The following is a 15,123-nucleotide window of genomic DNA, read 5'->3' on the forward strand; positions in this document are numbered from 1 at the left end:
AAACTTTACCAAATTCAATGTGTGGTTCCTAGAAGCGTGGGTACCTAGCGTCATACAATCGTTTTGCAGAAAGAACATATTATGCAAATGTAAAAAACATACAGTTGTAGTGAAAAGAACATACTATATAAATATTATGAACATATACCTAAAGTAAAAAGAACATATTTGCACCAAAAAAGAGTGAAAAGAACATATATCCATGTTATTTGATTATCAGTGTAATGTACTTTTATTTGTGATATAATGTCCATTGCTTATTGTGAAATGTTCTTTTAATTTTGTCTTAAAATTATGGTGGATATATATAAATAATGTTCATTACATAATATTTTCATGTTCTTTATTAATATTACAAATGCTCTTTAAATATTTTAAAAAAAAAATTAGATGTTTTTTGCAAAAGAGCTATATGTTTTTTACAAAATAACTTTATGTTCTTTACAAAACAACTACATGTTTTTTCCGCGTTTTTTATCTGTACCAAGTAAGGTACAGGCTGTTGTACCTTAAAATTTTCATACCAAAGTAGCTAATAAGCTTCACAAAACTCAAATAATTAATTATTGATCCACATTCATTTTTTCTTTGTATATAGTGATGAATACCAAATTTTAAGGCCATTTATTTTCGGGAGTCCTGTGTAGTTGCTCACTCTGACTCAGAACCACCTTTGTTTTGAAATAAACTCACATGTTATCTAACTTCGAAGACTAAAAATTAAGGTTTTTGCGACCGAACATATTTTCTTAATTGATATATGCAAGTGTAAAGTGTTGCGATTTTTGTGAAACGAAGAAAGTAAAGTGTAACAACGTTGCTTACTAACTTGTGATTCTCAACATAGATGTACTATGGGGATGTCAATGAGTGTTACTCAAATTGGTAAGAAGGGGTTATTGTCCTTATTGAGCAATATTTCTGTTCACAAGTTATATAAGCTTCAAGAATCAAAATATATATACACCATAAAATATGTTCAAACAATTTATTATGTACAAATAATGCATTCCTTATTCCTTAACCTACATTTAAAAATCGAAGTACTCTTTGTTTAACACCAAACTCAGGATGCAAAACTGATGGTTAATGCCACCATGACCGAGATCATACTCACTGCCTTTAGCAACCTCGAGGATGATGATGATGGAGTAGGGCTTCCATTCTTCGGAGTCTTAGTAATATCGATCATTATTTCGAATCGACATCCACGTTGTGAAGGATCAGTTGTAGTAGTCATTGCCATATTATTGAAATTACATGCACCAGCACTCTGGTTCTTAGTCTGATAGTACATGTTAAACACATAAGACGCGTTACTTCTAGCATCCAAGTTACCACAAGAAGAGCCGTATGCAAGTGAAGTGCAGTCAGCAAATTGGCAAGCATAGCTAATGCTGCTGGCAATAGTTGACGGAGAAGGACTCGCTTGAGGAGACATAACACACCACTTTTTAGGCAAATACTTAACCCCTTTTGCAGGAACAAGGGTTTTACCTCTTCCTATGTTCAATTGATACTTTAAACTGCCATCATAATTGAACATCCCCCAATGCCTCTCAAAGTTCCCTGGATCTACACTCTTTGCATCTTCGTCGATGAGGGAAAATATGTAAACATCTGGTGGTGTATGGCGTTTAGGAGTGCCCTTACCTTGGATGATCCTACTGATAAGCCCTTGGTTAAACTTTTTAGCATTGGCTATGTTTGCATTAGGAGCACCGTCAGTAGGCCACCCTACTTCCCCTATGATAATGGGCATGTTAGGGAAGCCGCTCTTCTCTAGGGCTGCTATAAGGGTATCATAGTTGGCGTCAAAGACATTGGTGTAGGTAACAGGGCCATCGACTATAGGGTGTGATCCACCCTCGAAGAAGGCAAAATCCATGGGGAAATTGGGGTCACTGTTAAGGCTGAGAAATGGGTATATGTTAACCATTATAGGGGCAGCATTATTACTGAGGAATTTGACAATAGATATCATGAGGTCATGTATATCAGCTCGAAAACTGCCTCCTGAAGGAAGAGTGGTATCAGATTGGTAGACATCAGCATTCAATGGGACTGTGGCCTTCACTTTGTGTGCTAAGCCGGCTTTGATAAGGGCAGCTTGGATGTTCTGCAGTGCTGGAAGTGTAGTGTGGGTGAATTGGTCTCCGTAATCTTTTAGAAATGGCTCGTTTCCAACAGCAACATATCTGACATTTTAAAGATGTTAATGTTCATCCAGATTTTGCAGTTCTATGGAAAAAAAAATGTTTAGCTAAACAAATCCATGATATATATAGTGATTACAACGATATATGCACGCGTTATTACCTTATATTAACCCCGCTGTTGGAAACATAAGTGGAGATATTCTGGTTCACCCAGTTGACAGCAGCCTGAACATTCCCAGCAAGGGATGCTAACATGTTATTAGGAATTCCTACCATAACTTCAATACCTGAATTCCCAAGAGCTCTAAGTGCGCCATGATTTGCTTCAAAGAGCTTTACTTTGTTAAACCCATTGTCCTTGAGCAGCTTCACTACTATTTCCGGGGGTAGAGGATGAGTCGAAATCATCCCCCAGTTGACACCCATACCCAGACCGCCTGCCACTAAACATGCACCAATTATAAAGAACAACAAACACCCGTGTGATTCGTGTGATCCCATTTTCTGTAATTTTGTTTTCTAGCATTGATTTGGGGTTGTGGTCGGCCTTGAAGCGATTATAAGTAGGAGTTTGAGTAAATGTTAAAAGACAAACAAATGCTGGAATAATGGGAAAGAAAGGGAAAGAGAATTCATGAAGTTATGATAAGGAATTTGATACCAAAACCTTTGATTCGTAGCCTGCAAGAGGGAAAAAAGGGGAATCTAACAAGAAAAGAATCATATAACATTTATGTAAATTTTTTAAGTTTATACTTTTGTTTGACTTCTTTTGGAGACATGGACACCTTTTTTTTTTTTTTTTAACTACTTTTCTGCCGGATTATTTTATCTGATACCATATAATTGACATTGCCAAAAAAAGTAGAAAGGGCGTCTTTTTTACAGGGGAAATCCAATTGTTCTTCTAATCTAGCAAACTTTCTGCAGCAGAAGTTGCATCACCCTGATTTTGCCTGTAATGCTTTTCACCTTAAATCTGAGTTATCCGGATCACTTTGACCACTGTACTGTTTCAAAAGGCAAAACTCACTGATTTCGACAATTATTTGGTTAAAATTTTTATTAATGGGATAATAAGGAATAAACAGCATAACTCTAACCGTGTTGAGTGTACAAAACTTCACTCAACGCTGGGAATCTCTCAACTAGTTCATAATAATACAATAGGTTACAGATACAGCAGCAAGAGCATAGCCATCATTTGATACGCAAAACTGAGATCCAGTCTCTTGCGAGGCGAGGAAATGAACACTGACCGTCACGCCAATCCTTCTCCCTCTATCTTTTTCTTCATTTTGTACTGCAAAGTGGCGGGAGCACAATCTAACGGCGTCTCCCCTGCAAGATGTTGAGTGGTAATTAAAGATTGCTACTCTGAGTCAATAGTAACTATATATGTATTTGTTAAAAAAGCAAAAAGATCGCGTTCAGGCTCTATTCTTTACTGCCCTTATAGATTTGATCTCAACACATGTTTTATGAGCAGGACAATAAACAAGTTACCTAGAACCTGTAAGTTGTATATAGATCATAGATGTAGCCATGTAGGTCATGTAACCATTAAGGTGGAATGTGACATAGAAGACATCATTGCACCATGTAACTTTTAGGGAAATTTCAAGAGCTTTTAAGTCCTGTACAATTTTCATTCTGGTTTAAGATATATTTGAACATCCCAAGGGGTGCTAATAGGCCTAGCTGGCTCATGAGCAAATTGTTATCGGCTTGAGATTTTCATGGGCTAAGCTCAACTTGTGGGGCTATAAAATATTTGCATTCTATGATTTTACATATTACATAAAATTTACTTGTAATTTATACTTCATTAATGTGGCACAGACTTTACGAGGACCATGCTTACCTAATTGCCCCACAAAGCAAGAATGGCAAATTAATACGTGAAAGTGGTACATTTTGGCCTAATTTAACAATACATGGTAGCAAATTGCATACCCGTACCCAATCTCATACTAGTGTTAAAACCTAAAAAGGATATTTACTTGGTTACAATTTCCAGGTTTTTTACAAAGTTAGGATTGGCTCATTATCACCCCTAGACACCTGCAACAACAACATAAAAAATCTAAAAATAACATGTATAATTACCTAGGGAGTTCTTGCAGTCCAATCTAGCACCATGATCCATAAGGCAAAAAACTATTTCAGTTTGATTGAAAACTGCAGCCTGTAAAAAAGATTGACACCATTTAATCAAAAAGGGGGGAAAAAAAGAAAAACCACACACTAATTGTCAATTTTAACCACCAAACTGCATTCATTTGGAAATTGGAAGTCATCTTCAAAGAGATATTTACCAGGTGAAGCAACGACAATCCTTGCTTGTCACAATAATTTGAATCCACACCCTACGAGAAAGTAGATATATTAGTTTAAGATCATCAGATTCATCGCATCAAAGCAAGAGGGGAGCAAAATATGCAAATACCTTTTTAAGAAGATCCTTGACTCCAGCAAGATCACCACTTTTAATTGCTTCTCTTAAGCCCTGAGAAGCAAAAAGAGCACAAGTAAACTCAATCGAGCGCATAATAAGGAAAAAAGTCAGCCTTGCTACAGGACAATCTACTCTCTAATCTGCATACCTCCCCATTCACTTCATAATTTGCCTGAGGTTTCTCTGAACCACTAGCTGAAGGACCAACACTGACACTTGAACTGCAAGCAATATTAACATTAGGTGGTTACAAGAGAACTTCCAGAAATCCATCAAATTTGAATGGATAATGTTTAGACCATAAGAGTACACAAAAAAAAATTTATAACAAGGTATTTAAAATTGTTTCTCCCTCATAATATAGTTAATGATAAAATAGCTAATAGAAGGTGTTGGATTTGGAGTGTTCCAAAATATGTATCACACAATTGTACAAATCTAAACAGCAATCATACAGTTTCAAAGTTTAGTATGTATAAAGTAGATGTCAGATGTCTTTAAGATCTAACGCACATTCTCAAATCAACTTATAAACTAAGTGTGAAGACAAGTGTGACCATACCCTTGTCTGCTATCTTGAGCAGAACGTCTTTGCCTTGAAATGCCATCTGTCTTCTTTGTTGTTGAAGATAAAGTTGCTGAAGAAGTGGTTACAGTCTGCTTTTGAGCATATGGAAAACAGAGCAAAATAAAGATAACAAGTACGTACTAATTGAACATTTGTGTCAGAAATTCCTCGAGTTTCAGGCACATGAAACAAATGACTAGATAGCAAGTATTAATAAATGTGTCTTAACCTGAACAGGAGCTGCTGGAGCAGGTGGAAGTGAAACCAAGCAAATGCACAAAGGCATACCACATTTGCATTCTGGAATATTTGATACAGGTGGCTGCAGTGCAGATGATGAAGTTGTATGTCCTGAATCTTCATTTAAGTCTAAAGTTGAAATAGCTTCTGAGATGGAATGATTCCTTTGTGTTGTAGGCCCTACACTGCCATCCGTAGATCTACACCAAAATAAAATCAATTTATCGCTCAAAAACTTGTACAACTTCAACAGAAAGAACAAGACAGATTACGAATGAATGTCTCGACTGCTCTGAATAATGATTGAATCTCAAGCATAACGTAGAGATAGGACTGAGAGCCCAAAATTAAGACATGTTAGTGAACATGCTTCATTTTTCTTTCAGTGACATGACAGAGCCTTCCATACTACATGTTGAGGATGGATCTCCCAAAAGTTATTCTAGAGTTACAAGATGCATTAATAATAAAAGTTTCATTATCAGCTCAGCTTAGATTTATCATCAACTACAACTAAAATTTTGTAAGGCTATTCTTTAGGAGGAAAATGAGTTAAGGTTACCTAACACAGAGTTCACGTCAAACACGACAAGGATACATGCAAGCCACTACACTAGAAATAGGCCCCGATGGGAGCATAAGAGATCACACATACATCTGTTTAATAATCACCGGCCAAAGAAAACTATTCATTGAAACATAGTTTTTTTTTTTGGTATGTGAAAATACAAGGTAAATCTCTAACAATGCTACTTGTAACTTGTCTCTACCTTCTACGACAGGAAACAGGAAATGGTTTGATAGCTTCATATTAAAAAGCATCATCTAGTTCTCTAATTGCATTTTGGAAGTACTAGAACAAGTTATCAGAATATCAGACTGATCACTGACCAGTGAACACTTCCCGGTTACATAATTATACACTGTATAAAATCTAGTACAGCATGAGATTGATAGCTGAGGAAATATTCAAGAATATCAACCATCATGTCCAATATTCAAGTGATGTTCTTTTAGGAGTAGGTGCAAGACTACAGGAGTTTTAATAAGAAGTGTTTCTATTACACCGTCCACTCTTCCTCAACTTCTTACCAAGACATATTACCGTCATAGACACCTACCACATAATGGAGATACAAAAATTTCACTACCACGTACTCACATAGAATAGGAAAATTATGGTCCTAAAAAGAAGAAGAAACACTTACTTGGAGAAGTTGAAACAATCAGAACAAACTCTAACATTGGTGTGAATGCCAAATTGTGGTAAAGGCTGAAGAAAAAGCAATTACTAACATATGAGATGCAGTTTGATCAACAAAGACCAATTTAATATATATCAAAAGCTAAATAGGAGACTAAATCATATAAGATCCTTACCATTTGATCAGATGAATGCTCATTACATAGGGTCCTCCCACAACATCGGCAATGATGCTGCAAAAGAAGGAAAGAATGAGAAGAGCAAAGCGAGAAAATAAAGACATATACTTGAGAAAATTACTGGTCTTTGGTAGCACCATCAATTCCCTCTTCTAACTCTTATCCGTCACAGCATTCTTAAACCTTAGCCATTATACCATCAATCTTACTACAATGCCTTAAAAAGGGGGATATACAGTTTACATCGACTGTTTTTAATAATTTCATCAATCATTGTTATAGTCCTGAGTTCCTGACCCTTCTAGTCTTCGAATGAAATTTGTTTCTAAAAATAAAGAATGAGAAATTAACCAGCAAGCAACACACCTTAAGTTCCTGGGGTGAGTAGTGAAACTAGTAGGTAAAGCAAGAGTTAAACATTTCCTTTTTCTTCTCTTTTCATAATTTGTAAGTACACGATCTACAATTCAATTATCAGAAGTACTTTCTTTTTATTAATAGTATTTCAAAATTCAAGGGTTATAATGTTTAAAGTGGCTTATATTGTAGTGTTGAATATTAATGCTACCCAAAATGGAATTCTTGGATCTGCCATTGCTCAACTCCACTAAAAATGGGCAACCTTTCCAACCAAAATGAATGACAAACTACTAAAATGCATACTCCACCACTGTTTAAAGACTTTAAACCCTAAATTTAATCCGCCCCACATTCCACTGGAAAAGGCGAAAAACCCTTCGAGTCTGAATTTGTATCTATATACTAGAACTTTAAACATAACTCAACCATAATTGGTCAAATCAGCACACAAAATCCCCATCAAACTAATTGATCATTGTTTGAACAAAACCGCAATAATTATACTTAAATCAAAGCTTAAAGTTGCTTAAAAAAAAAACCCAATAATCTAGCAGAAACTAACAACATAACCTAAATCCTATAATTCAACATAATTTCCAGCATCCCCGGATAAATTAGATCTGATCATCAACTAAAACATACCTTAAATCGCAAAACTCCAGATAATTCAACAATTGAGCTAACTAAATCACATAAAATTATCCTTCAAAATTATAACTTCCCCAATAAATCAAACATTTAAAGCAGAATTCAACGAAATCAACGGAAAAGAGGAGAATTGATGAAATACACGACGACGAAAAGCGTTGAAGCTGCATTTACAGACGTCGCAGCGGTTAGCTTCCTGAAACGGCGGCGGCTCCGGCATCATAACTCCGGCGCCGGCGAGGTGGATCAGTGCAAAAAAAAAGGTGGTGACTGGTGAGATAATAATACTACTTCCCCCTCGGAGGAAGTACAACTGAATTTATTCTATATTCTGCTTATAATTCCATCCACCTTTATTCGGGCTTGGTTTTATCGGGTATGGTTATGAAAATAAAAGTTTAATCAAAGGTAATTGTAATTTGGAATAGTGCAAACTTTATTATCTTGGTGTTAGGTTTTTTTTTTTTTTTTGGAGGGAAATTATCTTAGTGTTTTTTTAGAAGAATCTTAGTGTTAGTTAAATTACTCCATAAAGTTGTTTTGTAAATGTAAATGCGAGACGGAGTAGAATATAATAGATATTACCTTTTTTTCTTTTTTTACTACTACATATAGTGAATGTGAGAGAGCAAGATCATAACTTATTGACTTAAAAATGTACACCGTATTATGATAGCAGGGAAGGCATTGCCCAATATGTTCAAATTTCAAACTTAATATAATACGAAGTATGAGAAGCACAAAAAACAAAGTGTTCAAAAATAGTTTAAGACGGATATATATATATATATATATATATATATATATAGCGGAGTACTGGATAAATCAACAGAAATAGACTAATCAAAGCATTAAGCATATGCAACCTGAACAAGTCATGAATAGCCTGCATGTCGCAAGTACTACTCAAACACAAACGTGAGGCAGTCAGTCTATCAGAAAAATCGTGCACATGCATAACAACAGCCATACATCTTCATTACAGATCTGATGCCGACGCTTAAGATAAGCCTAGAACCCTGTTGCTTGCTCGCCCGATACAACTTACTAACAAGCAAACAATGTGAAGATTAACATATCTACCAAGAGACCTCGACTAAAAATATCAGCTTTATGATACACGCTATATTATGTGGACACTTAACTAATCAAGAGTTAAACGACATAAGCACATAACAAAGATTAAGCATTAAAAATAAAAAATAAACACGACGCAAAGTAGTATACTCTATGTCATCCTCCTGCTATTTATAATAGTATCCCAAATTCCTAATACCATATTTTGCCATTTTGGTAACCTAATGTCGGTCTTCTCCAATCCATTTCATAAATAGGGGTTGAAAATTTTCAAATCGTTTAACATTAACACAGCAAACTGAACCAGTGTCTCTTCCAGTTCTACTGATCACTTCATCAGAGTAAAATTCAACGAAAACAAATTGCAAGACAGAAGAATTTATTCACAGGAGGATGGAGGTTCCATCAAATACTCATACCGAGCAATGGACAATCTAAGTGGACCTCTATTTAGGAAGTCACTAACATGATACTGGATAACACATCACCAGGCAGACTACATCGGAGCTTGTAGTGCAGAGATTTCAGCAGATCATTACTGTAAATCTCTTGCCTCTTCACAGTCAATTAGTTTACACGACGGTTGTTCAGCAACCGGGTTAAAAGTCAATACTGATAAATACCTAGTTATTTTCATCCTTTACTGCAACAACTAAGTCAATACCGATAAATCACCAGTAACAACTTCAAGCACCTTGTTCTTGTCGTCTTCAACTCCAGCCCTATTACAACCAATGTTTTCGTTGCTGCTTTCTACTTGGTCTTCCTCTACTTCAAATTTTATTTCTTCCACAGCAGCAATGTCCAGTTCCTTCTTTTCATTCACACCAAAATCAACATTTTCTTTGCAGCTTTCAACAAGTTCTCCCTCTATTTCATTATTTATCTCTTCCACAGCAGCAATATCTAACTCCTCCTTAACTTCAACCAAAGCATTCTCCACAGATTCAGCCACATCTACTTCCTTATTATTATCTTTATTTTCCTCAACTGCACCTTTTGGTGCAGGCTTTTTACCTGATGCAGCATCCTCAGCTTTATTGATATTCGCAACTTTTAACAAATGACGTTTGCCATTCTTATGGGCATTCATCACTTTCATAGAGTAAGCTCCAACCTGACAAGAGTCGCAAAAAAATTTGAACTTTTTATTCGATTCAACACAGACAGGTGATTTTTGAGGTGTAGCTGCTTTCTTATTTTTCTTTTTCTCTATACAACTCTCCTTTCCCTGCAAGAGGGTAATCTTATTGTCAGTTGCTGATGGTGCTGGTGCATTTTCAACTTTTTCCAACTGAAAGCATGGGCTTTCAGTTGCGCCAGGTACTTTGACGGGCTTGCCTGTACTAGCACTGCCCATTTTTGGTAACGGGCCAGTACCAAAGCCTGTTCTCTGAGAGCATAATCCACTCTCTCGGGACTTGTGTTTTTTCCCTTGCAGATGATCATCCAACGCCCGCTTGCTTGTAGCAGTAACACGACATAGAGCACAACTCCACTCGTCTTTGCTTTTCGGCTTTTTTGACACATCACATGTGTCGACAGTAGCTCCAATTGGTGGTGTCGTCGCTTTACGCTTCAAATCAGTTGCATTGGGCTTAGCCTGCAATTATGCTCAGAGAAAATACACACAGAAAAGTAAATGGTGAAAGCCCAACAGCACTGCCATGGCCATGACACTTTGAAATTCCAGTTCGTTTCTAAAAGCATAAATAAGACCATGAAAAGAAGGTTCCAAGTTACAAGAAGACACATTGAAATTCCAGTTCGTTTCTAAAAGCATAAATAAGACCATGAAAAGAAGGTTCCAAGTTACAAGAAGACAGATAAAAACAGCTGTTGCAAGGCTCATAGTAACTCATTGGGAAAGAAAATCATCAAGGTACAACATAAATATAATATGTTATTTGTTCACCCTACAAAGAAATAACACCAACACAGAAGTATAGGGATAGCAACAGGTAAACCCATTCATCCATATCCTCATAGTGGACTCTTTGATTCCTTCCCACTATAAGAGAAACTGACAAAGGGCAAGAACAAGCATATAGCAGTGTATGCCCACACTATTATAGGAGAGTGATTAGAATTACACAGTGACTTATCACCAGGGTAGCTGTATAACCAACTTATAGACAACCGTTTATACAGTAGGGTAAAGACAAGACACAAGAGTACAGTAAAGATGACTTCAACATGATGGCTAGCTAGCATGGAGGAGAAAAAGTAACTATCAAGAGGACTTTGTTTCATATATATGTCTATGCATCTGGTAGCAGTACATAATGGGTAATCATCAGGATATTTGACTTCAAGATGGTGGCTGCAGTCTGCAGATACATCCAAGCTGGTATGGGGGATAACAGGTAACTGCCAAGTGTAAGAGTTGATTTCATTTTTATGCCCGTAAATCTGGTAGTAGTTAGATATTTTATAGTTATGGTACCTAACAGTAAGGTGTGGATAGGAATATATTAAACCAGGGATGGGTCCATACTCAGTGTCTTTTCTCCGCACTTGCCCACAGGCTGGTAGGTCCCAAAATCCATTCTACATGTCTCCAAGACTCCAACCTTCCCCAAGATAAATGTTTTCTTCATAAGTCAAGTTCAAGGTCATGTCCTAGGGTAACTTGAAGAAGTAGCATAAACTTACAAGATAATAAGAACAGATGTAAGCATTAACTTACAAGATAATACAAACAGATGTAGAGTACAACTTTCAAAATTCACCCATCAAACGACAAAATATGGCTAAATTCAATATCTATAAAAACAATAATAATAATTTAAGGACAAAAAAAAAAAAAAAAAAACCTTAAATCCCAGTGAATAGAATGCCAGAATTTTAAAGGTAGCACTAAGACAATCATCAAGGCGAGGTCAATCTGTCAAACAAGGTAAATTTAAGCCTCAAACTATAAAAATGAAAGTTTCCTGAATACATACAAGCAGATAAAAGTTCTGGATCATGCTAGTTCTCTGTTACTACATCCACTAATAATTATATAATTTTCCAAAGAGTAATGCAGACTCATAAAATATTGTAAGAAGGATCATCCAAACTAAACAATTTACAATTTTACATGGGAGCATGAATTTAAGGCTCCAAAGATAATAAGAATTTTTTATAATAGAACTTATTGAGCACCTTATGAGAGGCTTCTAACAGCCATCATTTGACAATAATCCCTACCCCAGGTCTTCAAACCAGCAAATTAGGAACAAAGTCATGCAGCCTGAATAAGTCTATCTGTCTTGACATATCACATATCATACCCACATTCAGCAGAAGTACAATACCCATTAAATGTATTGTTAAGCAGTAGAAAGTTAACAAAGTTATACAAGCAAAAGAGAAAGAAAACCACATTGAATCAGTATCTAGAAATTGTCAAAAGAAATTCAGTATCTGTTCTCAAGAGTAACAAGAAATATTGCAATCCATAGATATTTGATGCAATGCCGCATTGCAGCCAACAAACAAAGATTATTGCAAAAGAACTCAAGAATGTGAAGCATCAATTTCGTTTCAGAGATGTGATGCTAAAAGAAGAGCTGGATTAAGAACAATCTACAACATCCTCATCCATAATGTGTCTGAGTAAAAAGTTCTACAATCAATAGGGCAAAATGGCCAATGAAAAATATTCGAAGTCATTGAGGAAAGAAGCAACCAAAAAATATGAGGAACTGTCACAAAAAAGAAAGAGAATAGGTGTATAGATTAGAAAGCCTAAATGAACATATTTACATATGCACCAGATGTATGTGCCATTCATAATTTGGAAATTTTTTGGTGTGCAAGTAAAAAGTTAGAGCAGATAACAGAAAGTTTTGAATAGCAAGCCTTGAAGACTGTATTTTACTTTTCATTGTCAACCTTTGTCCCCGCCCCACATCAGCTAGACAGCCACGTGCCCACGGGGAGAGAGCTACATTTGGTCTGACTCCAATTTAAGATTTTTTTCCCCTGCGCCCCAAAAGGTAAATGATTTCTTGCAAAGCAAATTTCATATGGATCGCAATATTTGAAGGCTAATCTAGAGAAAACAAGAACATTTCTTGACATCTTTCAAAGAGTTCCTCCAATGTTGGTGTGGTTTATTAGCTTCCCCTTTCATTTGAACAGCTCTCTTCACTTACTAAAACTAAACAACACACTTTAAATTGGGGTTGTTAATCATCACTTTTGACAGATGCTCAAAGCATTCCAAACTAGTGTGCTTAGTAATAGCATGATCAATTAAAGATAAAGATAAAGTGTAACAATGAAGCGCTAATAAACTACTGCTTAGTAATTCTTCCAATTCCTTTGACAACTGAGAACTCATGCATTCATCAAAGACCAAAGCACCAATACAAAACACAAAGTTACAGGAGCAGAATGGGATCTCTACAGCCAATAAACAGATAATCATTAAAACATACAAAACAACATAACCTCGTCATACAACACACAATCACACATTTACTGCAAGGTAAGATACAAGACATGGACTTCATTTCTGCAAAAAAAAACTATAAAAAGCCTACTTAAAAAGCTGCATCATACTGCTTATATAAACATAATTAACAGGGGAATTGCTTACAACTTACGACTATAACGCATAACTACATCAATGTACACAGGCATTACATTCATTTAACTACACATGTATTCAACCATTAGCATAAAAGTAGCATACACATTAACTACAAAAATAACAACAATTCAATCAACAAAACAACCAAATAATTCAAAACAACAAAGAAATTGGTATTACTGACCAAGAAGATAATTTTATCCTTATTATTGATCTCTGAAGCAGAACCCTTGATTTCCTTAATCTCCTTCAATCTCACACCCACGGAAAACCCATTCCCATCCACATTCCCAGCAACAACAGGATCCCTCTGAAACGGCAACGCATTGGACCCTTGAAACCCGACTTCCCGGTGAGGCGAAACACCGATTCGATGCTCGAAATTCGTCAACAAAGGAACCCTAGTTTCGAACCGCATTGATGATGATCTAAACCCAAACTCCCCCTCCCCTCGCCTCAACGCCAATTCTCTCTCATACATCAACTCTCTCCTCACTTCATCCTCCAAAATCCTCCTCCTATAAACCTCTTCCGCAATAATTTCAGCTCTAATTCTCTCCTTCTCCAACTCCCTCTGAATCGATTCCCGCATTTCGTTAGGGTTAGGGTTAGGGTTTCGACTATATTCCCGGCGAATTGGGTCTGGACTAGTAAACCCCGCTACAAAAAAAAAAAATTACAAAAATCAACGAAAATTCAACCAAGAATCAAACTTTATGACAAATAACAACATGCAATCAGTAAGAAAAACAAAAACAAAATTGGGATTTTACCTCGAATTGCTTGATGAGTAAAGTAAGAAATATTGCTGACATTCTGGGTGGAAAAATTTGGGGAAGAAGAGTAGTAACTTGAAGATCTTTCCTCCATTGAACGGAATTTGAAATCCATGATTTAGGGTAGATTAAAAAGTAAAAAAATAGGGGATTTGTTCTAGGGTTTATGGAATTTCGAATTATTTTGGGTAGCAGGGTTTATGAATTGTTGTTTACCATGGTGGAAAGTGAGAGTGGAGTGGAGTAGAGTGAAGAGGAGAGAGAAAATGAATAAGCAAATAAATAAAGAAAAAATTAAATAGAAAAAATGGTTACGGGTATTTCACCAAATGCCACTGAGTACTTGCAAAATTCATCAAATGTCATCGCGTTTTTCATAATTCACCAAATGTCACTGAGGATTAGTATAATATCACCAAATGTCATTTTCGTTAGTTGACCGTCACTGTCCGTTAGTTGACCCCACCACTTGCCACGTGTCACCTTCTGATTGGTCCGTTTTTTATAAAAAAAAATTAAAAAAATAAAAATAAAAACAGAAAATCCTCGAAACCATCCAAACCCCAGCCACCACCCCCTCCCTGCCAAACCCCAAAACCCCTGTCGTCGGCGCCCGCTGGCTCCCCTCCCCTTCCCAAACGCACAAAAACGCCATTGAAGCTCACGCATGAAAGATTGAGGAACATGTAAGTTACTCATTTCTTCACCAAATTTCATTAAACTTGTACCAAAATGTTCACAGTTCACTATACAATCGATTGGAGCAAACAATTTTATGAATTGCTTCACCAAACAAAAACCACTAATCCAATTTTTTTAGGGTTCTTCACAAAAATTTAACCATTAGAGGAGAGCAAAAGGAATACCTT

The 15,123-nt window shown here is 36.2% G+C and overlaps 2 protein-coding genes across 3 annotated transcripts; both read right to left on the reverse strand.

Moving 5' to 3' along the window:
* Positions 1 to 873: 873 nt before the first annotated feature.
* Positions 874 to 3,037, reverse strand: LOC110721855 (glucan endo-1,3-beta-glucosidase 6-like). The gene is made up of 2 exons (XM_021901068.1): positions 2,320 to 3,037; positions 874 to 2,198 (listed from the first exon to the last, which is right to left on the reverse strand). Exons 1-2 carry the CDS (start codon positions 2,658 to 2,660, stop codon positions 1,067 to 1,069), a joined length of 1,473 nt encoding a protein of 490 aa, XP_021756760.1. The 5' UTR covers positions 2,661 to 3,037; the 3' UTR covers positions 874 to 1,066.
* A 161-nt stretch (positions 3,038 to 3,198) lies between these two features.
* LOC110721854 lies at positions 3,199 to 14,523 on the reverse strand. 2 transcript variants are annotated; one of them, XM_021901067.1, is made up of 11 exons: positions 14,252 to 14,507; positions 13,663 to 14,138; positions 6,806 to 6,862; positions 6,634 to 6,698; positions 5,415 to 5,625; positions 5,180 to 5,274; positions 4,766 to 4,838; positions 4,609 to 4,668; positions 4,478 to 4,528; positions 4,269 to 4,347; positions 3,199 to 3,500 (listed from the first exon to the last, which is right to left on the reverse strand). In XM_021901067.1, the coding sequence occupies exons 1-11, from the start codon at positions 14,367 to 14,369 to the stop codon at positions 3,421 to 3,423; spliced, it is 1,365 nt and encodes a 454-aa protein (XP_021756759.1). In that variant the 5' UTR covers positions 14,370 to 14,507; the 3' UTR covers positions 3,199 to 3,420. The 2 variants fall into 2 exon arrangements, with proteins under 2 accessions (XP_021756759.1, XP_021756757.1); XM_021901065.1 differs by lacking the exons at positions 3,199 to 3,500; positions 4,269 to 4,347; positions 4,478 to 4,528; ... (4 more) ...; positions 6,634 to 6,698; positions 6,806 to 6,862 and adding an exon at positions 9,248 to 10,496 and having other exon boundaries at positions 14,252 to 14,523.
* Positions 14,524 to 15,123: the final 600 nt, after the last annotated feature.

Source organism: Chenopodium quinoa, unplaced genomic scaffold (genome assembly GCF_001683475.1).
Source record: "Chenopodium quinoa cultivar QQ74 unplaced genomic scaffold, ASM168347v1, whole genome shotgun sequence".
Classification (NCBI taxonomy): Eukaryota; Viridiplantae; Streptophyta; class Magnoliopsida; order Caryophyllales; family Amaranthaceae; genus Chenopodium; species Chenopodium quinoa.